Below are 21,982 nucleotides of genomic sequence, written 5' to 3' on the forward strand. Positions count from 1 at the left end.
GGCATCACACTTTTTAATGCACTCCCGAATTCTTCCTTGCGTCAGGACGGACACCGCACAGAGAACTGAAAGAAGAGTGCTCTGCCCGCGTACACCATTGCTTTGATCCTCCCCAACGGATTCAACTTCCTCGACAGCATACATTATGTCAGATCCGTCGTCCACATCCGAGTCACCACCATCATCGTCAGCCAACGCTCCGGTGCCTGGATCGTCCTCGCCGAAACCTTCTTCCAGGGATGCATCTTCTATCTTGTCGTCCCGCTCCTGCTTGAAGATCATAACCGGGCGGGGTTCCAGTTGTACCACCTCCCACTGAAAATGCAAGGAGTTCTGTAGCCGTCTCCGAAGTGTAGTTGTCCAACCTGTACCATTGCGTCAACGGAATGACCTGCTTACTGCCTGAACCAGAAGAGACTAAGCAGAGTCCACGTACGGACGTACTTGCACGTCCTTATCCTCGCGTTCATCGCAGCCATCCATCGTCTCATCATCGTAGTTTGTGGTTCACAACCTTGTGGAATTCAGATCTGAACTCATTCTTCTTTGTGTACAAAGGACCTAGGCACTCCTTAGCCTTTTTGAGTGTCTGGATACAGTTGCTGATTGGCACCTCCATAGCTCTGTTCAGATATGCAAAGTTTGACAATCACTAGTCAGCATGGGAAAACTTATGCAAAATTAATGATACCAACATACTACATACAGTTATGAACCTGTGAGGATTGTTTTCGGGGCTCGGCCACCAATCATGGAAAGGAACTTAGTGAATGCCCATTTGAAACTTTCGATCTGCTTGTCCCTCATTAGAACCCCTACCAAAATAATGCACTGTAAATGGTTGTTCACCCCAACAAATGCCCGAATGGCATGCCGTACAGATTCGTCCTGTGCGTCGTGTCAAAAGTGACTACATCACCAAACTACCGGTACTGCATGTGACTGTTCCCATTTGTCCACATCAAATTCTTGATCTTGCTCGGGCTTCAATAACTCGACATGTAGTGTATGGGTCACCAGCAACAATATGGGCGAAAACAACCAAAGTTGTCCTCACATCATCATCTGCCTACTCATGACTAATCTTCCACATATGTTCCGCAAAGTACTCTTTGAGAATGGTACTTTCTCAACAGATCCGAAGAGACTGCAAATGATGTTGTACAATTTTCAATCTGCCAAGTTCAGGTTTGATCACACTTTTCATGGGCTCATCCGTGAATTTCCAAAGAGACTGTTCCAACGCACTCATTCTCAATGCACACGGAGTTCTGTCTGGTGGTGCACTGCCCAGCCACAACCTGAAATTAGCACGGAACAAATTCACTTTCCAAACATAATGAACATCTGTATAACCAGACGACATGTATTTATACAGAGGAAATATCGTACACACAACATTGTTATCGACGCTAACAATTGCATCAATGATCCATTCTATCGGGCAAATGCCTCGCACTTTAAACATAGAGTGTGGAAGCAGTTGCTGCTTGCAACTGACGCATAGCTTAAATCGATAAAAACAGACTCTGGTGCTTCCAGGTTCACACTCCCGGTGGATTGCGCAGAACGCACTGGATAAGTTGGCAGGGTTGGACAAGAACTCTGCAGGTACACGTGAAGATGACAGTCCGTATGGAGTCATTCGGAGACGCTGCTGTGGAATGATTTGATGACCCCAAAATTTGGAAGAAAGCTGCCCAGAAACAAGCTGCTCAAGGTGCATTATGGTGTCTTAAGTGCCTTGGTCATGTGAAATTATCCTGGATGTGCTCAATCAGGTTGCCTGATTGAACTTGTGAAATAATCCTAGATATGAGAAATATCAAGTTGTCAGCTGATGCGTATGCATGACTGAACCAGTTTCTCCGTGTCAGCTCTATAAACCCTCTGTATTAGCAAACCTGTTCGTGTTATCATGGAGGAAAGAGCACCCTTCGTGTACGCTATTTGTTTTCCGGTCACAATGCTATTGTTTTATACTGACGATGTTGCCTACAGGCCCTTCGCCGGCGCCACCGCCGCCGCCGCCGCCGCCTTCATGCTGCGCCCAGCCTGACCCAACATTGGAATCCGCCGGCATAGCAGTTTGGGCATGACGGCGCGGTAGCGGCACGAGGGACACCAGACCTGAGTGGGAACCTGCAAATCTATGCCCAGTCACCAGTGATGGCGGCGTGCGAGTGGGGGGATCACCAAAATCGTGGACCGAGATCTCCTCCCACAAAGAAAACAAGCAATCCAAACTCCAAAGACGAACAAACACAGGGAAACTCACCGGTCCAGGGGTTCCATCAGCAACTCCAGCCCGTAGCCACGCCGCCGGAACAAGTAGAAGCCGCCGCCGACAGCACGGGACCGAGGTTTCTCGAATCAGTCGTGGATCTCAGTCGTGGACTACCGTCCTGGACCACGACTTGAATTACTCGACGCTTTCTGGTCCACGGCTCAAGACGGCGCTCCGACGGAGAGACGTCCCACGCTACGAAAATGGCCCACCCATGGGCACTATTGCGGTCCGTATACCACGAGTATCCCTAATATTCTAGGGCCCTGCTCTGACGCGTCAGACTGAATTTTTACGATCCCAACGCATGAACCAGCGATGACGATTTCGAGAGCATCTAGGCCCGAGCACCAAATCGCCCTGTCCCTTTTCTTTATGTTTCTTTTGGTCACAAAATTGTTACCTTTGTTGAGCTCGAAGACTAACGATAATAGCACTGCATGCAAATTTCATTATTTGTAAATAAGAAAATCAATACTCCATTATCTCTCCGGGTAGGTGATATAAACGCTTCCTTTGCAAATTAGATAGACAATGCCCCATCATCTAAAAAAATTCATAGATTTGTCCCAAATGTTGTCTGAACTTCAAGTCGTGTGATAATGAAGGTCGCATGTTATTCAGGTTGGGCTTTAATAGTCTACTGGCCGGTTGCATATCTCTCACAATTGTTTAAAAGCAATGCTGAATCTTTCTCCGTATATAAATTTGCTTTTAGTGATAGCAAAAGAAGAGGAGGAGGATGACAATTGCAACATCGATAGGACGGTAGCCAGTATGCTTGAGCCAACACGCCGGTGTTCTTTCTTCCCTTCTTTCTTTGTTCCATATAATTTATTAGTTTCAAACATGTAGATTTTCAAATAACTTCCTCTTTAGTTTGATCCTGTATGATGTCCATTCCAAATAACCCTGGGCACCTTGGGCCGTGGTTCCCGGTAGTATCATTGTACGACTACAGTATCAAGCAAGCCTGGGCTGATCCAATTTTGGGGCCCCCTACTTGGTGAAAGTTGTGGTGTCAGCGGAAGGGCAAGGAGCACGTGAATTTGAGAGAAATAGGGGAGCCTAGAGAGCAGGCACTGGATGCTCCGTTATGAAGGTGTGTTATAGTAGCCTGCTAGAGGGACAAAGGAACACGATCATTTGCATACTAGAATAGAAATATGTTGAATGAGTCATCAATTCAAGTAAGAAGAACTTGTTTCATGTGATTTATAGAGGGCAAACGCGGAAATAGTTTTTTTTATATAAGTAATTGGACAACACAAGTGCTACACCTTCATCATTATGTGCATATGATGCGATTCTAGCTATTTTCCTTTTTATGGGTGATTTTAATCCTGGGGTATGATGGTTCATACGAGTGGAAATATCAGCTCTCATGCAATGCTTAAAAAGGAAGAATGAGAGCAATTTGGGATTTTTAAAGTATAACATTGCAAAATTATATGGGGAACTTGTTTAATTTGTCATAACTTTTAGAGGGAAGTGGATGATGAATGATGGAAGACCTTCAAAGTTAGGGATGATGGGAATGCCTATGGCAATTTGGTGCACTTGGAGAAAACTTATCCGAATTTAAGTCGGGTGACAATGTAGAACCGAAGCCAAGCGACTCATATTAATTTGTTAGTCCATGTGTTAGGGATGATGGGACCCAACAGTTCAATAGATTTGGAGGGAACACCGACCCGATTTGAAGTGGGGTGACAACATAGCGAAATAATAACACAATGATCAAAGAGCTGAAGTTGAGGGGTTCATGATAGATCAATTTGTTGGCCCGTGGCAACGCACGGACGTTCTACTAGTGGTAGAAATGGATATGGGTAGTTGTCGCTTCGCTCTGCATCTTTCTTTTTGGTCTGTTGGGGTAAGGAAAAAAGGAATGGATGACATGAGCACATGCGAGATGAGTGGATCAGACCGCGCCACGCGTAACATGCACCTGGGCAAACGCTTCTTGTTTGAGAGTGCCACGCCATCCGTGCTCGGAGATTCGAGTAGTTGATCGAGCAGTTGTCGTCGCATTGCGCCAACAACGCTCCCAGCGAACATCAGCTCGTTGGCATTTTTGAAAAGGGGTGTCCTCCCAGCACAAATAAGGGTTCGAATCATAGGCGTGTCCAGAACAAAGTGTGCGCTACTGTATTAAGATCACACGGGGCAATGTTGGAACAAAACCAACATGGTTCTAAAAGCCTTATGGAAAGAGTCGGCTACAGAGCAAGGTCATGCATTCGTAGGTCGAGGCGAGATGGCTCCTCTTCCCTATCTCCCTCCCCACCCTTCCTCCCCTTCTCCTCCTCGGCTCGGCAGATCTGCGCCCCGCCCTTCCCCGGTGACTGGCGTCCGGTCGCCCTCACCTTCAGGTGTAGCTCCCCCTTCCCTATCCTCCCCTGTTTCTTCGCAGGTGGATCCCTCCCCTTCCCTCTCTTCACTGCCGGTTCATGGATCTCGTTTTGGGCGCTGTTGTCGGATGAGGAGGACTCGCGGTCTCTGCCTTCCTCCCCCGGTGGTGCGGTGGCCTGCGCTGGGGAGGTGGCGGTCGCCTGCGCCGCCCCTCGCCCTCGTAAGTTTGCCCCCGGGGGTCGGGGCCGGCCGTTGGGGGTGTCTCCGTCGGCCGACGGCTGGTTCCGGGTCTCGCGGCGTCGGCGTAGATCTGGTAAGTTTGCGTCCACGTCTCCTGCGCTTGGTGTCTTGGGTCGTGCTCCTGATGGGGAGCTTGGAGGCTCTCCATCTCCCTCTCCGTCTCCGGCTGCGGGGGCTCCGTCGGCTGCGGTGGCGGCGGCGGGGCCGCTGGTCGCTCCGTGTACCCTAGATCCAGATCTCTGTGTAGTGGCCGCCGGTTCGCGGGCCAGCTCCTCGTGTGGGCCTGCTGGGCCTGTCGGGGCGGTGCTGGCTAGTGGGCCTTCCCCCCTCCCTCTCTTCGGTTATCGATTTCCCCCCGCTGGTTTCTCTAGGCCCAGGTGGGCCCCCCGCCTGGTTACTGGCTCCCCGTCCCCCTCCGGCCCACTTGGCGAGCCGGGCCCAGGGGGCACGGCTCGCTCGGGTTATTTATGGATCCCTCGTGGCTCGATACCCCCCTGCTAGGGTTTACTGCGTCCGCCGCTGACTTGCGCCGCTATCGTCTTCCCATCCGTCGCATCATCAGATCCCCCCCACCTCCACCCCTCCTTCTTCCTTTTGCTGCGGTGATCTCCATGGACAAATCTAGGGGTTCTTCCTGCGAGGCACTTTCTGGTTGCAAACGGCGCCGTGAGGATTCCCCCGCCTCCGCGGTGGAGCTGGAGCTTGAGGCTTCGCTCCGCTCCAAGCTGGAGTCGGAGCAAGCGGCGCGCGAGCAGGCGGCTCGTGCCCGCGAGGCCTGGGCTCCGGGTCCGGAGCGGGTGAAGGAGGGTGTGACTGGATCTGGCTTGCAGGGCTCTGGGTCTAGTCCCTCTCCTTCCCCGGTGGTGGACCCGTGGGAGGCGGCGGCGGCTTCTGGCGGTGGGATGTCTTCGTCCTCGGCTTCCCTCCCGGCTCCGGGGGTTGGGCATGGTCCGTCGGCCCCGTCTCGGCCCCTAGCTCCCCCTCCTCCTCGCTCGTTTGGGGTCGGATCTGGTTTTCGTCCGCCGCCTCGATCCTTCGCGGGGCCGGCGCATCGACCGCCCGGTTCGGCTTCTGGGGATGGGATCCTTCCCCCTCCCCAATTGCAGCAGCAACCCCGCCCCTCTCCCTCTTCCCACAGCAACCCCTCGGCGCTTACCTGCTTCGCTTGCCACAGACCGGGCCACTTTCAGTCTCGCTGCACCAATCCACCATTCTGCTTGATTTGTCGCTCTGATGGTCACCTCACGGTCAATTGCATGGATAGACAGAAACCTCCCGCGGTCATCCAGTTTGGTCTGGGTCTTCCTGGCTGCTCCTTCTTCGCTTTTGATGGTGACCTGCCTGTTCGGGAGGTGGCTCCTACGCTGTCCAATGCGGCTATTGTCTCTGTCAAAGACCAAAAGATCTCCCCCCAAACTCTGCTGGAAGGGCTTCGCATCTGGGATGTGGCTAGTTGGGACTGGCAAGTTGTGCAGCTGTCAGAGTTTGACTTCTCTGTGGTGTTCCCCTCCAAAGATTGCCTGCGAATGATTGCTTCCTGCACCAGCTTCACCTTACCTCTTAATCAACTGGTGGTTTCTGTCAAAGCGGCTGCATCCAACGGTACTGCTGTTGGTCCTTTGTCTCAAGTGTGGGTGTTGATTGAAGATCTACCTGCTAGTCTGCGCTCGTCTGTTTTCCTCATGTCCTTTGGGGTTTTGATTGGGAAACCCATCGAGGTGGATGAGGAGTCTTTGAACAAGGTTGGTCCTGCTCGGTTGAAGGTCTGGTGTGTTGATCCTGATCGGGTGCATGGCTTCATTGATGTCTATCCCTCTCCCAATGGCATCAGGTTGCGGGTGCGGGTGGAGGGGGCGACGGCGGCTGCTCCACCTTCCCCCCTCCTCCTGCTAACCCTTCGGATAAACATGACAAGGAAGGGGATGGTTCTTTTGGTGGCCCCAATCAGAGTTTTGGGTCTAATCTCCGCTTCACTCAATCTGAATGGGATAGCCTGGCAGACTCAGAACGTGAGATGTTTCATTCTCAAGCGCCTGCTGGTGATGCTCCTCGTGAAGATGTAGTGATTCCCCCTTCAGTCCAGATGGCCCCCTTTGCTGCTGCTGATCTGCCTAAAGCTCCGCCCTGCTCGGCTACTCCTGTGTCTGCTGCATGCTCCAACCTCCCGGCTCGCCCTATCTCCCCCACTCGTTCGGGTATTGAAGATCTCCCTGGCTCTCCTGCTCGTGATATGATGGAATCACAACACCCCTCGAAGAAGAAATCCTCAGTTCGCAAGTACTCGGCTAAGAGCCGGACCTCCTCGGGCTCGAAGCAATCTATGACGGGGATCTGTCGGCGTCTTGATCATGATCTGGGCTCCATGTCCCGCTCGGGCCCCCACGCTGGCTCTCCTGCTGCGCGGTCGCCTGCTATCCGCTCCCCGGTGTCCACGGCCCGCAAAGGTAGGCGGGTTTCACATTCTGGTGGCTCGATTCTGGAAAGGGCGGAGAAGCGGGCTGCGGCGAAGGACCTCCCTCCCCCAGGTACCTCCCCATCCCCATCGGTCGCTGTTTCTCCGGTTCGGGTGGTTTTACCTTCGATGTCTGATGATCATCTTTTAAACATTATGTCGGACGTGGGTTTGGTGGTTGATACTTCTGTTGGCTCTCCCAGTTCGCTCCTTGCTATTATTCGGGCTAATGAATTGGCCCAAGCTACCATTGCGAAAGCCAAAGAGGCTGTTGCCTCGCGGGTGGCGGATGCTGGTTGTGTTGTGGGGGAGGCTTCGGGTGCTGGTAGTGGCCAGCCCTCATCCTCATCCTGCCTTGCTAAGAGGGGTACTAATAAACGATCTAAAACCTGTGTGGCCCCCAGCAGGTCGAGCCTCCGTATCAAGAACCTTTCGTATAAATGAGGGCCTTATTCTGGAATATTAGAGGGTTCGGTGCTAGGGGGCGCCATGACCAACTGAAAGATTTGGTTCGTTCTAACTCTATTGACCTTGTGGGGCTGGTTGAAACGTTTAAGGATTCCTTTACCCCCTGTGAGCTTTCTGCTATCGTGGGTATGGATAGATTTCAGTGGCAATCTTTATCGGCTTCGGGCCACTCTGGTGGGATTCTGATCGATTCTAATAAGGATATTTTTGACTTTGTTGCTTTTGATCATGGGTTTTATTGGGCTAGTGTTGTTCTCTCGCATAGATCTATGAATGCCCTCTGTAAATTTATAGTTGTTTATGGGCCCGCGGATCACTCCTTTTCGCACCTTTTCCTTGATGAACTTTCGATCAAGCTTGAGTCCTGTTCTCTCCCGACGGTGATTGGGGGAGACTTTAATCTTCTGCGATGCCCTCTTGACAAGAATAATGATAATTTTCCTGGTCTTTAGCCAATGCTTTTAACGACTTTATTAGTGTCAACGCCATTCGGGAGCTTCCTCGGGGGGGGGGGAGCCCGCTTTACTTGGTCTAATCATCAGGCGAACCCTATCAGATCCGTGCTTGATCGTGTCTTCCTATGTCCCAGTTGGGATGCCTTGTTTCCTAGGTCCTCTCTTGTAGCTAAATGTATTGTGGGGTCAGACCACACCCCCTTGATTCTGGATGATGGTTCCATTCACAATAGACCTCCGACTAGATTTCATTTTGATGCTTCTTGGCTGTCTGTTGATGGCTTTGTTGACATGGTTGCGGCGAAAATCTCCCAATCCCTCTCTCACAACCCCCGCTCTTTTGGCCCTCTGGATGATTGGCAGTCATGTGCCTATGCTTTACGAAAATTTCTTAGAGGCTGGTCGCGTAACCATGCGGCGGAGGATCGCCGCTCCAAAGCCTTCCTTGAAAATCAGATCCTGGAGCTGGATCGTACTGCGGACTCTATTGGGCTCTCGGATGATGGTTGGGCTGTTCGCTATAATCTGGAGGCCGCTCTTCTGCAGCTGCATCATCAGGCTGAGATTTACTGGCGTCAGAGGGGCACCCTCAATTGGACTCTCAAAGGAGACGCTCCTACTGCTTATTTCTTTGCGATTGCAAACGGTAGGCGTAGGCATTGTGAGATTAATAGCCTATTGATTAATGGCATGCGCTCTACAGACCAATCTGTGATTATGGCTCACGTGGTGGACTTCTTTTCGTCTCTGTTAGGGGCTAAACCTCCATCGGGCCTGTCCATCTCCCCCCACCTTTGGAGTTCTGGTCTTAAAATTTCTCCTGAGGAGAATGCTTCCTTGATGATTCCGCTCTCCGATCAGGAAATCTGGGATGTGGTTAATTCTGCCAATACTAATGCTGCTTCCGGGCCTGATGGCTTCTCCATCCCTTTCTTTCGGAAATTTTGGCCCCAGTTGAAACAGTTGGTGTGTAACGTTATTCAGGGTTTTTGTCTTGGTACTGTCGACATCTCTCGCCTGAACTATGCTGTTATATCCCTGATCCCTAAGGTTAAGGGTGCTGATGTCATTTCCCAATTCCGGCCTATAGCGTTGATTAACAACTTTGCCAAGTTCCCTTCCAAAGAATTTGCGAGCCGGCTGTCTCCGGTAGCTCACAGAGTTATTAGTCCCTTCCAATCTGCTTTTATCAAAGGGCGCTTTATTTTAGATGGCATTCTCTCCCTTCATGAGATAGTTCATGACCTCCATGTGCGGAAATCCAAAGCTATCATTCTCAAACTAGACTTCGAAGAAGCGTATGACTCGGTTAGCTGGTCTTTTCTCAGGCAGATTCTTCTTGCCAAAGGTTTCGACGGTGCCTATGTTCACCGTATCATGCAGTTGGTCTCGGGTGGCCACACTGCAGTTGCCGTAAATGGCGCTATTAGCAACTTCTTTGCGAATGGGAGGGGCCTCCGCCAAGGGGATCCGGCCTCCCCTGTTCTTTTCAACTTTGTGGCTGACGCTTTCTCCTGTATGCTCTCCAAAGCGGCTCGATGTGGACACATTATTCCTGTGGTCTCTCACCTACTTCCGGAAGGGGTCTCTCATTTGCAATATGCGGATGACACAATCATCTTGGTAGAGTTGGACAATGCCTGTATTGCCAATCTGAAATTTATTCTGTTGTGCTTCGAAGCTGTTTCTGGTCTTAAGATCAATTTCGCCAAGAGTGAGGTTATGGTGAAGGGGGTTGACCGGGCGGAGGCCTTGCGGGTGGCCAGACTCCTCAACTGCTCCTTAGGTTCCTTTCCTTTCAAATATTTAGGTCTTCCTATCTCTCCTGGTCTGCTTCACGCGAAAGACTTCGCTCCGGTGGTTGCTAAAGTGGGGAATAGGGTGCTTCCTTGGAGGGGTAGGTATAATACCAATGCTGGCAAAGTGGCTCTAATCAATTCTTGCTTATCCTCTCTCCCGTTGTTCCTTATGGGCTTTTACCGTCTCACGGATGGTGTGCATGCTGGCTTCGACAAACATAGGGGTGGCTTTTATTGGAATTCTGCAGATAACAAAAGGAAGTATAGGTTGGTTAAGTGGCAGCTTATGTGCAAGCCTAAAAACCTTGGGGGGTTAGGCATTATTAATACTCGGGTGATGAATATTTGTCTGCTCATTAAGTGGTGGTGGAAAATTATGACGGTTGGGGCCGATGTGCTGTGGTTTTCGATTCTTAAGGCTAAATATTTTCCTAACTCCAACCCTATGTTTGCCCCTGCGCGGCGTGGTTCGCAGTTTTGGAAAGCCCTTGTTAAAGTTCGACTGATTTTTTTGGAGCATGTTAAGTTTTGTGTGGGTAATGGGTCTGCTGTTCGTTTTTGGTTAGATTGGTGGTCCGGGGATGCTCCCCTGGCTGTTAGCTTTCCGGTTCTGTTCTCTTATTGCCCCAATCCGCAAATCTCCATCGCGGAGGTGGCTGCTAATAATTGGGACTTGGCTTTTCGTCGGGCCCTGTCTCCTGAAGAGTTAGAAGAATGGCAAAGTCTTTCTGCCCTCTTCCCTGTGCTCTCGGAGGAGGCTGACTCTGTGGTTTGGCCACTTACGGCCTCTGGGCTATTCTCGGTCAAATCGTTGTATTCTAGACTCATTGGTGGTACTACTTCGGCTCGCTTCTCTTGTATTTGGAAATCTAAGGTCCCTCCTAAGATTAAGATTTTCCTCTGGCAAGCCTTCCAAGGTCGCCTTCCTTCTGCTGATCAGATCAAAAAACGCAATGGGCCGGGCTCGGAATTCTGTAACTTGTGTGGGGCTTTGGAAAACTCTAATCACATCTTTTTCAACTGTGTTCTTGCCAAATTAGTTTGGTCTTGCGTAAGATCATGGCTTCGGGTCTCCTGGGATCCCTCCTCTTTCGCAGACACTAGAACCCTAGCCAAATCTCTGGTAGGGGTCACCAAGAGGGTATTCTGGGTTGGCTTGGGAGCCTTATGTTGGGCTCTTTGGACCATTAGAAACAAATTTACTATTGAACTTACCTTCCCATCTAAGCCTGCTGACGTTCTTTTCAAATCATGTATATTCTTGCAGCAGTGGAGATTATTGACTAAGGAGCCAGATCGGGACGCCCTGGACCTGCTCATCGCCAAAATTCGGGCTTCAGCCTCTCAGATCTCCGGGACGAATCATGGCGTATAAGCCTGGTGCTGTAGTTTGCGGGATTAGGTCTCCTTCTCTCCCCGGCCTACGTGCCGTGTTTGGCAGCTGCCTGTTTCGTTAGGAATTTGGGCCTATTTAACTTCTCTTTGTGTTTCTGAGACTGTGTGAACCTTGGGTATTCGTGACGCTGCCATGTGGCTTTATTTATAAAGTCGGGCTTTGGCCTTTTCTTAAAAAAAGAGTCGGCTACAATTTTAAAATGAAACCAAACCGACGCTAAAAGTCTTGCGAGAGCCGAGTATCCTAACCACCTAGACTACGACGGATTTAGGTGTTCCCTCTGTAACAAAACTTATAAGTTGGTTACTCTCGGCCTTGATCGCCAGCCTCGACGGCCCGGGCCGACTCGGTGCGCTGCACACGAAATCATCACTCACTAACCAGTGCCGGCCCATGCATCCCCTCTACGAGAGGCCCAGGCCCAGTCCGCCACAGCAGCAGCCTCGCCCTCGCCTTCCTCCCTCCACTCACCTGCGGAACCGCTCTCTCCTCTCTTATCGCCAAAACCCCCGGCCGGAGCAGCGGCAGCGGCGAGCAAGGCTCACCGGCGCCCCCCCTCCCCCCTCCCTCGACCGCGGGCGCGCGCGGAGATGCGGCCGTCGCCCATGGCGGCAAGGGCGGCGAGCGGGTGCTCCTCGGCGGCGCTGGCCTTCTTCCGCATCCGCCCGCTCGGCCGCGCCGCCCGCCTGGGCCCCGCGGGCCGCTCCGCGTTCGGCGCCACTGCCGCCTGCCGGGGCCGCCTCGTCGACTCCGTCCTCCAGGAGCTCCGGTCCCGGAGGCGGGTCCGGGTCTCCGCAAGGTAATGCCCCCTTTCGCATTGCAAGAGCTCAGCTGTCTCCTCTCTCTGCCCTGCCTCGCCGCCGTCGCCCGTTCCTAGCAATCCCTCCGCGGACGTACGAACGCCTACCTTCGCGCCTCCTCCACGCTGCTCCGTCCGGCCCAGCCGCTGCGAGCCGTTCGTGTGCCGATGCCTGTGCTATGCTGCCACTGCGAAGCAGCAGTACCAACCGTTAGCACGGCGGAAGCGCTCCCTCCGCGTCGTCTCCCGCGAGGCGGCCGGAGGCCAACCCCAACCCTCGCCGCCGCTCCCTCCTCCCCCCTCCTCCTCCCTCGCCGCCGCCCAGGGGCGCGGCCGGGTGAAGCCCTGCTGCTGCCGGCGGCGGCGGGGCCCCTTTGTCTCCCCGCTCGGGCGTTGCTGGCGCGGGCCGGCGCCCCGGGCTGGGTCGTGGAGCTGCGGCTGGGCTCCATGGCGGCGCGGCGGGCTGGGGCGGCTCCCTGTCGTCCCTTCCTCCCCCCGTGGCGGGCAACTAGGCGGGTGGCGCGCCTGTGCCCGAGACGGCGGCGGCTCTTGCGCGGCCAGATCTGGTTCATGGCGGCGCGGGCTGCGGGCGGTGCGGGCTGCCGGTGGCCTCCTCTGCCGTGGCCGCGGCAGGTGGTGGTGGCACCGCAGCAGATGGTGGTGGTGGTGCGGGCTGGAGGTCGAAGTCGGCGGCCGCTTTTTCGGATCTGGCCTCTCGGCGGCGCGGGCCGCGACGGCTAGGGCTGCGGGCGGCGGCCCTGACCGAGGCCCCCTCGGCTGGTCGGGGTGGCGGCGCAGTGGCGGTGGCTCCGGTGGTGCGTGTCCGGCGGCTCCAGCGCTTGGAGCTCGCCGGGCGACGCGGATGGGCAGCGGCCGGGCGTGGCTGCTGCTCCGGCCGTGGGCGGCGGCATGGGCAGGTCTCGGTGGCCTACCGGTGTTGTGGCGGCTTCACGGTGGCTCGATGGATCTGTCCGCGGCAACGGCCGGCTTCTCCGGCGTCGGTTTGTCTGCGTTCGGGCCGTCTCGACCTTGACCCCATCTCCTCGTCGCCCGGACGCTACTCCCATCAAAGGGCTGGTCCTCTCCCAGCTGCGGTCCACCGCTCGTCTCGCGCCCGATGCAGCAGGACAGAGCTCGTCTTGCGCACGATGCAGGAGGACGGAGCTCGTCTCGCGCACGATGCAGCAAGACTGACCTCGTCCCCCTCTCGTTGCTGCAGGACCGAGCTCATCTCGCGCTTGGGGCAGCAGGATGGGTCGGTGGATGCCAGTTCTGGCCGACCTATTGGGTCTCGACGCTGGGGGTCGCCCAGGGGCGTGAAAGGTGGGACCTTTCCGCTCGTCTCTTTCGTTGGGGGGCGGCGGGTCACGGGTGAGGTGGTGTCGAGGTCTTGGATGCTGGGGCGGCGGCCCTGGTGGTGGTGGTTGCGCGGTGCTCTTGGACAAAGCCCGTGCCTTGGTGCTGCCCGGTCATCATGGTCGTGTGGGCGGCGTGGTTGCCGGGGTGTGGCGTTCGGTGGCGGTGATTGTTGGCCGAGGTGAAAACCTGCTCTATTTTCGGACCGACCGGCGGCGGCGAAATCGTTTCCTTCTTGAAGGCGTCGTCGCGGCTCTCATTGCCCGTCATGCGGCTCCGGGGGAAACTCTGATACTTGGATCGGGCGGTGGCGGCACTCCGGCGTTGTATCCTTCCTGAAGGCGCCGCCTTGGAGCGCATGGTTCGTCATATGTAGCTTCATATCTTCGGGGCGGTAGTGCTAGGAGTGGTGTTGCTGCGCTCAGCGCCTATGTATCCTGTCTTGGGTGTGTGCTTGTGTCGCGGTGGCGTGGCGTGTGGTTGTACTGGATGCTTGTGGTTTGGTGCTTTATATATAAAGCGGGGCGAAAGCCTTTTTCATGCTGCCACTGCCCGCTGCTTGTAGCAAATCGAACATAGAATCAGGGTATCGAACTTTAACCTCGCTCTCATGATCATGGTTCGAACAACGTCTGGACCCTAGTGCGTACAGTAGTGATGGCTTCTGAGTAAGATGAACTCAGTTTGCAGCAATTGTTCTAGGTACATTTGCTTTATGCAATTTGTTCTGCAGTACATTACATAAGGATATTTAGTCGTGGAATTGTAGTAGGACAGTGTAGTGGTCTCCAAAGCCATTTCATGTGGGAAATGCACTGTCACGATGTCTGATGGAAATGGTACAAGGGCTTTAGCTAAATTCACATAGACAATGTGGAGGTTCCCTTTTTCATCGAATTGTGGAATGAGAAAATTGTAGAATGTATACCGTCACCATTGGCAAGAGCATTACATGACAACACAGACACGATTGCGCATCAACCCACCCCCACCGGACGCACACTACAGGATCACACTTGCTAGATTACCTCCACGGCTCCACCTACAATCTTCCACTAGTGGCACTGATCCTTAATCTTGCCCACGATTAAGCTGGAAGGGCCTTGTTCTTGAACCCACACACCTGTTCCTTTAGCGCCAGACAGAATGGAGGGTGCACAGGTTCACCAAAATGCAGCCCTTCCTGAGTGTAGTTGAGACAGCGTTGTTTGGCACCAATCCACTGCTCGAGAATCGTCACGTCAGGGCCAAGGGCGAGGTGTTGGAACTCAAGCCATTGCAGGGACAGGAACCAAATTTCTCTGGCATAGATGCACAGCCAGTCTTGAGAGCACAATGGGCACACTCACTGGTGATGGAGCCCCCTCCTAGCTAGACGGACGATCAGACGTCCAGCTGCGGTTCATCAGGAAAGCCACACAAAAAACATAATCTTCCACAGCTCATGGCACGTCGCCTACCAGAGGTCAGTGGACTGCAGCACCGCCTGAACAGCAAGGCGGCCACACAGGTCTCTGACCCAACAGTTCCCATCTCGCGCCGCAGCGACCGAGCGGGAAATCACTGTAGGCTTGATGAAGCCAAGGAATTTGCACGCACCTTTTAATTTTAGGTTCTCACAGGTTTATGTTGGGTTTCATGGCTTCATCTCTAGCCTACCCCAACTTGCTTGGGACAAAAGGCTTTGTTCTTGTGATGATAATTGCGTAGGTCAATGCAATGAAGCTTACTACTGGGCTTCAGATAGTCTTGCCCAGTCCTTTAAGAGAGACAGAGGGTTGTGGGTGTACTGTATTGGGTCGGCTCCCTCCTGTGTATTGGAGTCGATCAAACATGATTGTGATTACTTACGTCCATGATTAATATATGCTGGTTTAAAAAAAGACAGCAATGAAGCTTACAGTTGGGATTCTGTTTTGTTGTTCTTCAGGATAGGATTGCAGGGCACAAAGGAACTGTCGGATAGTAAGATAGAGAAGAGAACAATACAAAAAGGATTGCTGCTTGAATTTCACAAAGACTCTGAGAGATCCTTGCTCGCTGTTGTCGAAAGGCCTGATGGGAAGAAAAACTGGGTAGTCACTGACCAGGTATTTAAAGAGGGATAACTAGCCTGTCCAATAGAATACTCGGTGCCTGGTGAATTCATTTCCAAGGATATATTTGTACACTTTTCACAGATGAAAAGACATTACGGATCGATAATTCAACCTAGAGCTCGGGCTCAGATGAGCCCGGTGAACAGTACCTCGATTTGAAATAGAAAAAAAGTTCAAAAAATTCCATTTTTTTTTGTGGTGCAAGATGCTTCTGTGCGTGAACTTCGTGCAAAATTTTGTGAAGTTTGGACATTCGAGAAGCTTGTGGCAAAAAAGACAAAATCAGGCTTGAATAGTGCGATTTTCAAAAGTTTCTCGGACATCTGAAATTTGTCTTTTTTGCCACGAGCTCCTTGAATGTCCAAACTTTGCACGGAGTTCACACACGGGAGCATCTTGCACCACAAAAAAAAAAGGAATTTTTTGAACTTTTTTTTCTATTTCAAATCACGGTACTGTTCATGCCCGGGCTCTCTGAGCCCGGGCACCAAATCGCCGCTCCCAAGATTCTCTTGTGATTTAGCTGCTGATTTTTTGTGCAGAATGGTATCTTATCTTCTATAAAGCCCCAGCAGGTGACATATGTTGTACCTGGTACCATGGATTTTGATTGTTCAAGAATAGCTGAATTTCTCGAGAAAGCGCAAGATCTCTTGGTGAGAAACGTTGCATGATTTGTAAGTGTACTACATATAATAATGTGCATCGTGACTGATAATATGGTTTGCTACAGGACCCTACTATCTTGGAATGTGCCTGGATGGAGCTTTCTGAGAAGGACAAATCAGTAACTGTTGAGGAGTTTGCCGATGTAAGAGGTTCATTAGATTTGTTATTCTGTGTCTTTCTATGTTCAAATCATCAAATGTGACACTTGTGATTTTCTCAGATAGTTTATGGCAGCAAGGAGTCTCTGGAAAGCTACTGTGCACACTTTTTGTTGTCACGGGATATTGTTTATTTTGTGAAGGTGGAGAGCAGAGGCTCTTCCATATACCAGCCTCGCCCATCTGCTCAGGTATATTTTCTAAATATATGTGTGATATATATATCGTGTGTTACACACCCTGATTTAGTTTGGCAAACTCATTAATGTGGCAACAATTCCTTTTGAGAAGAATGTAAGGTCGTGATATTTCCATTAGAACACTAGCCTGAACTGACTAATCCTTCAACTGTAATCACAATTCAGTTCCATTTTGCCTCTTGTAAGCCTAGCAGTTGTCTTTGTGCCGGTGTGCCCATGGTTTTAGTCTATTGAAGAGCATAGTTTTGCGTGGCGGGAGGCCATACAAATCATCATGTTTACCTTTTTCCTCTGATATGCCAAATGGGTGTTTTTTTTAACAGCGATGAAACCGTGTCATTTTGTATTAGAAGAACACCGAGAAGGCACAGAGTCACAAAGCAAACATCCAAAAACCAAACCAGGAAACAAAAGAAAGGAAACCTAGCCAAACCTATAAACTATCCAACACAGGGAACAAAGCCAAAACAAAACAGAAAGAGAGCAAGCGAAACCCTACTGCTACTGCTATAGGGTTTTAATGGATGTTATAGAAATTTGACTGCTAATCTGACATGATTAGTCAGCCAGATGTTTGATTTGAGTGTATTTATCAAGTGTGTGATTCCCTATATTGTTCTAGTTGCTTCATTTTCTGCAAAATTGTTTCTGCTTTGTGGTGTTCATTGGTAGACTTATGTTTATCATCTGGTAGTAGGTGGATGAACTTTTACGACGGAAGCTTGCTAAAGAGGCCGCCGATAAGGAACTGGAAGAATTTGTCCACCTACTCAAGTCTGCTAAAGCATTGCCTCTAGGCTCTAAGCCTCCAAAAAATTCATGGTTGATGGAAGAGAAAGTGAAACAAAAAATCGAGTCTCTTCAGGCATATGCAGTTGATGCGTGTAATGATGAACAAAGAAGAATGGCAGGAAATGTAACATATCCTATTCCACTACCAATCTTTTGTCTAATATTTCTGTGCTAAAAGATATTCTTTAGCCTTATATCATGCTTTATTGAGGAAAATGTTTGACTTCCCCATCTTGCTGATCCTTGCCTATATGACTGAATGTAATGACAGATTCTGAAGGCTATGGGTTTTGCACGGACGTCATCAGCTGCCCTAAAGCTCCTTATAAATGTGGGTTACTTCCCCGTGCATGTCAATCTTGATCTTTTCAGGTATGATGTTCAAACCACGTATACCGAGAAAGTTTTGTCTGTTGCTGAGGAGCTTCTGGTGGATTGTCCTGATTCAGATAAGGTATATGTAGTTACTGTCGAATTCCGAATGACTAATATCTATATAGTTTAAAATACCTTGGGTTCTCTTTCAGCATGTCAGGAAGGATCTTTCAAATTTGAGAGTGTATGCCATTGATGTGGATGAGGCTGATGAAGTATGTTTCTATTATTGCTGCCCACACATCTTTCATAAGAAACTGAATTATATAAATTCGCTGCTCACGGACAAATCTGTTAAACACTATTTTTTTTTTGGTAACTCAGCTTGATGATGCATTAAGTGCAACTAGACTACCTGATGGTAGGATAAAGATCTGGATACATGTAGCTGACCCAACATGCTTTCTTCAACCCCGGAGCATCCTTGACAGGTTATTTTTGCTTCTCCTGCTCAGCGGGTCTAGCTTTTCTGTCAATAGCATCTTATATTATTATTTGTAAAAACGACATTTTGCCTTCAGGGAAGCAATGCACAGAGGAACCTCCATATTTTTACCAACTGCCACCTTTCCAATGTTCCCAGAGAGGCTTGCTATGAATGCTATGAGTTTGCAACAGGGTACAGATTGTAGATCTGTAAGCGTATCTGTGATTTTGCATCCAGATGGAAGGTAACTTTCTACTACTTCTCCTTCAATATTTTCTTAGCAAGCTGTCTTTTCTCTTTCTTTGGGAGATACTATATGTTTCTTTTATAATAGTGTAATGAATGCATCCATTTGTGTGTGATAGTATTGCAGAATATTCGATAGAGAACTCAGTAATCAAACCTACCTACATGTTAACATATGAGGGTGCAACTGAATTGCTGTACATGAATCTGGAAGAAGAGGAAGACCTGAGGATTCTTCAAGAAGCTGCTTCAATTCGTGCACAATGGCGTCGTAGCCAGGTAAGAGCTATGCAGGCCTTTGCGGTTGCTGGTCTATACATCATCCTTTCATTAGTAACCGAGATTACATTTTTTAGATAATAAGATAGACTACAAATTTAATGTTGAACCGTTGGCTGGACATCTTGCATTAGTCCTGATACCACTTAGAACAAGTCTGTATCTCTGGAGATTTTCTGAAAATTTAAGCGTGTACCTAACCAACTGAATATTTTAGATGCATTTGTTACTTTTACTTGATACCATTGACACTCTGAAGTTTGCAGGGTTCAATCGACACTGCTATGATAGAACCTCGTATCAAGGTGGCAAATCCTGATGATCCTGAACCAAACATTAATTTATATGTTGAAGATCAAACCAACCCAGCAATGCAGCTTGTATCTGAGATGATGATACTGTGTGGGGAGGCGGTGGCTGCGTTTGGTTCTGACAACAACATTCCTTTGCCATACAGAGGGCATCCCCAGTCTAATACAGCTGTGTCAGCATTTGCCTATCTACCTGAAGGGCCTGCCAGGAGCGTTGCCAATATCAGTGTGCTTCGTGCTGCAGAAATGGATTTTCGAAAACCTGTAGCACACGGTGTCCTCGGAATTCCTGGCTATGTACAGTTCACCTCCCCTATTCGAAGATATGTCGACCTGCTTGCTCATTATCAGGTATTTTTATGCACCTATTAATCATATGAACAGGGACATGATACAGTTTGGAGGAACTTTGGTAGTTAAATAACTGTCCTTTCAAATTGCCGATTTTTTTTCTTGTGTTATGAATGGAGTGTAGTTTTATCCACACCATTAGAGCAAGTACAATAGTGGGCTTATAGCCAGCTTACATGGCACTTTTGCCTATGTGGAGGAGAGAGATGTGAAAAAGTAAGGGAAGTGGGCTCTCATGCAAGAGCCTAGCTATGTACGCATTTGTAGGTAAATACAATAAATGTGAAGAAAGAGATAGAGAGAAGATAGAAAAAAGTATTAGTGTAATAGCCAACCTTATAGCCCACATTATTGTACGAGTGCCTATAGATGACTTGGCAGTTCCTTATAGCCATCAGCTGGCTATATTATTAACCATGCTCTTATAGCTTTATCTGAATGATATAAATATGGTCTACTTAATTTTATACATTGAAAAATTGCAGGTAAAGGCTTTTCTTAGAGGTGAATCTCCACCATATTCAGCTGGTGATCTGGAAGGGATGACATTTATTGCGAGCATGCATGTTAAAGTAGCTAGGAAGCTCCATAGCAACAGCTTACGTTACTGGTTGCTGGAGTACTTAAGGAGGCAGCCAAAGGGGAGGAAGTATAGAGCACTCATACTTAAGTTCATCAAGGATCGCATGGCAACATTGCTTTTGGTGGATGTAAGTCAACATGCTTCATCCAATAATTTATCTATTTATTGGTGCAGTATCTCCATAGTAGTACTCCCTCCGATCCATATTACTTTGTAGCTTTAGTACATCTTTTGTACTAAAGCTGCGACAAGTAATATGGATCGGAGGGAGTACTTTTTTTACTTTTGCTGGGATCATGAGCGAGAACTTTAGTTGTCCTGCCCCTTGTTTAAAAACTGGATCAGTCTGCCAGTTCGACTGAGGAAACCCGGTATGGGTACCAGTCTGGTCTTGTTAAGTTTGAAGATCGTGTGTGCAAGTTCACCGGTCAGAACTAGCTCCCCTGGGCATCAACCAATTTTCCTTCATTGATTCACCGTAGATTCCGAGAACCACCAGGTTCCTGGCTAAGTTCAGGCAGATCAGTAATTTTGGCCCGGTTCCATCTTTCTTCCCTTTATTCTTTCTGGTTCTAACTTTTGACTACAGTCAACCAAATCCTTCATGCTGTGGAATGGGTAGACCCGTAAATGGGATGGTATATGCTAATCAGTTTGTTTAGCTGCTCATTTAAAACCACAACTGAACTTGCTATTCTTTAGAAAAAGAAAAACACTTGGTATGCAGCCAAATGACTCCAAAGTTCCAAACTGACAAAATCATGTAAACAAGGGAAAGCCAACCTCCTGCTATTGTCAACCTGGGCCTGCCAATTTGAATTTTTTTCAAGATTGCATATTGAGTTACTGATTCTATGATATATAGATAACCGCTCTCCCTGTCTTGATATTTTGAGCTCCTTATTCTAATCCCTTTTTTCTGGTGACACCGACAGGTCGGGATTCAGGTCACAACTGTGGTTGCAGCCGGGAAGGTGGGAGATGAAGCAAGTGTCGTTCTGGAAATGGTTCATCCCCGCGACGACATCTTATCAGTTACGGAGATTGCACAAGACACGGAGGAGTAAATGCTCGCAATGGGTAATGGACGCTCATTGCCTCGTTCCCTGGACACTTAGGCGATTCATTTTTGGTGCTCATGATGGAGGTGATTCATTACCTTGGCACTCAGGCGAGGATCTCCCCTTCAGGACCATGCTCTCAAGTTCGGTATCATGCCTGGGATTATGGAATAGAACGTGTATGGTCGCCCTGTGAACGTTTGAGCAGGCTAACCGTCTCGCTAATCCATTTTTAGGCTGAGGCAGTTCTGATGAAAGCACAGGTCTGGTTTGGTTGGATCTCCTTGGGGTCCTTGGGTGTTTAGGTTCGGGTGCTGAGTTCTGGGAGTAATAGTTTTTTTTTTGTATAGCTAGCTACACTCATATGATCCGGGGTTTGACGATCTGCGGACATGCCATCTTATACATTCAATCCATCGCGGTGTATATTCGATCTCAGATGTATATAATGGAGTTACTTCGTGCACGTGTTTCTTAGATTTAGTCCATATGTGTTTCATTTGAAGTTACTCTGACCCTCTTGAGAAGGCATCACCGAAGGTTAACTTAAGATTATGGAATCGCAGAGGACTGGTTGTGCCTGTGCAAACATTATGAAGATGGAATTTCTGTTTTCCCACAAAATTTTAGTTCTGTTCTGGATATGCCATAAAAAGATTATTTGCCCTGGGATTTATCTACAACTCTCGTCTTTGTATTGTGTCTGCTAGATCTGCCAAAGTCTCATCTCGCTCACACACTTACCAAAATTGAGACCGTTCAAGTTGGTGAACTACGGCCAGGGTTCAAAATTTTAATGAAATTTCACATATTTCGGCGGGGTC

General features: G+C 49.7%; 1 protein-coding gene and 1 long non-coding RNA gene across 2 annotated transcripts; one reads left to right on the top strand and one right to left on the bottom strand.

Moving 5' to 3' along the window:
• Positions 1–349: 349 nt before the first annotated feature.
• Positions 350–2,422, bottom strand: LOC123086756 (uncharacterized). The gene is made up of 3 exons (XR_006441118.1): positions 2,279–2,422; positions 717–1,301; positions 350–623 (listed from the first exon to the last, which is right to left on the bottom strand). It is a non-coding gene; the product is annotated as an uncharacterized lncRNA (long non-coding RNA).
• Positions 2,423–11,948: 9,526 nt separating this feature from the next.
• Positions 11,949–21,619, top strand: LOC123106979 (ribonuclease II, chloroplastic/mitochondrial). Its single transcript, XM_044528999.1, has 14 exons — positions 11,949–12,251; positions 15,538–15,697; positions 16,249–16,362; positions 16,440–16,517; positions 16,596–16,724; positions 17,431–17,649; positions 17,797–17,979; positions 18,053–18,115; positions 18,225–18,331; positions 18,422–18,571; positions 18,693–18,852; positions 19,119–19,514; positions 20,000–20,224; positions 21,033–21,619. The coding sequence occupies exons 1-14, from the start codon at positions 12,043–12,045 to the stop codon at positions 21,162–21,164; spliced, it is 2,325 nt and encodes a 774-aa protein (XP_044384934.1). The 5' UTR covers positions 11,949–12,042; the 3' UTR covers positions 21,165–21,619.
• Positions 21,620–21,982: the final 363 nt, after the last annotated feature.

Source organism: Triticum aestivum, chromosome 1B (genome assembly GCF_018294505.1).
Source record: "Triticum aestivum cultivar Chinese Spring chromosome 1B, IWGSC CS RefSeq v2.1, whole genome shotgun sequence".
Classification (NCBI taxonomy): Eukaryota; Viridiplantae; Streptophyta; class Magnoliopsida; order Poales; family Poaceae; genus Triticum; species Triticum aestivum.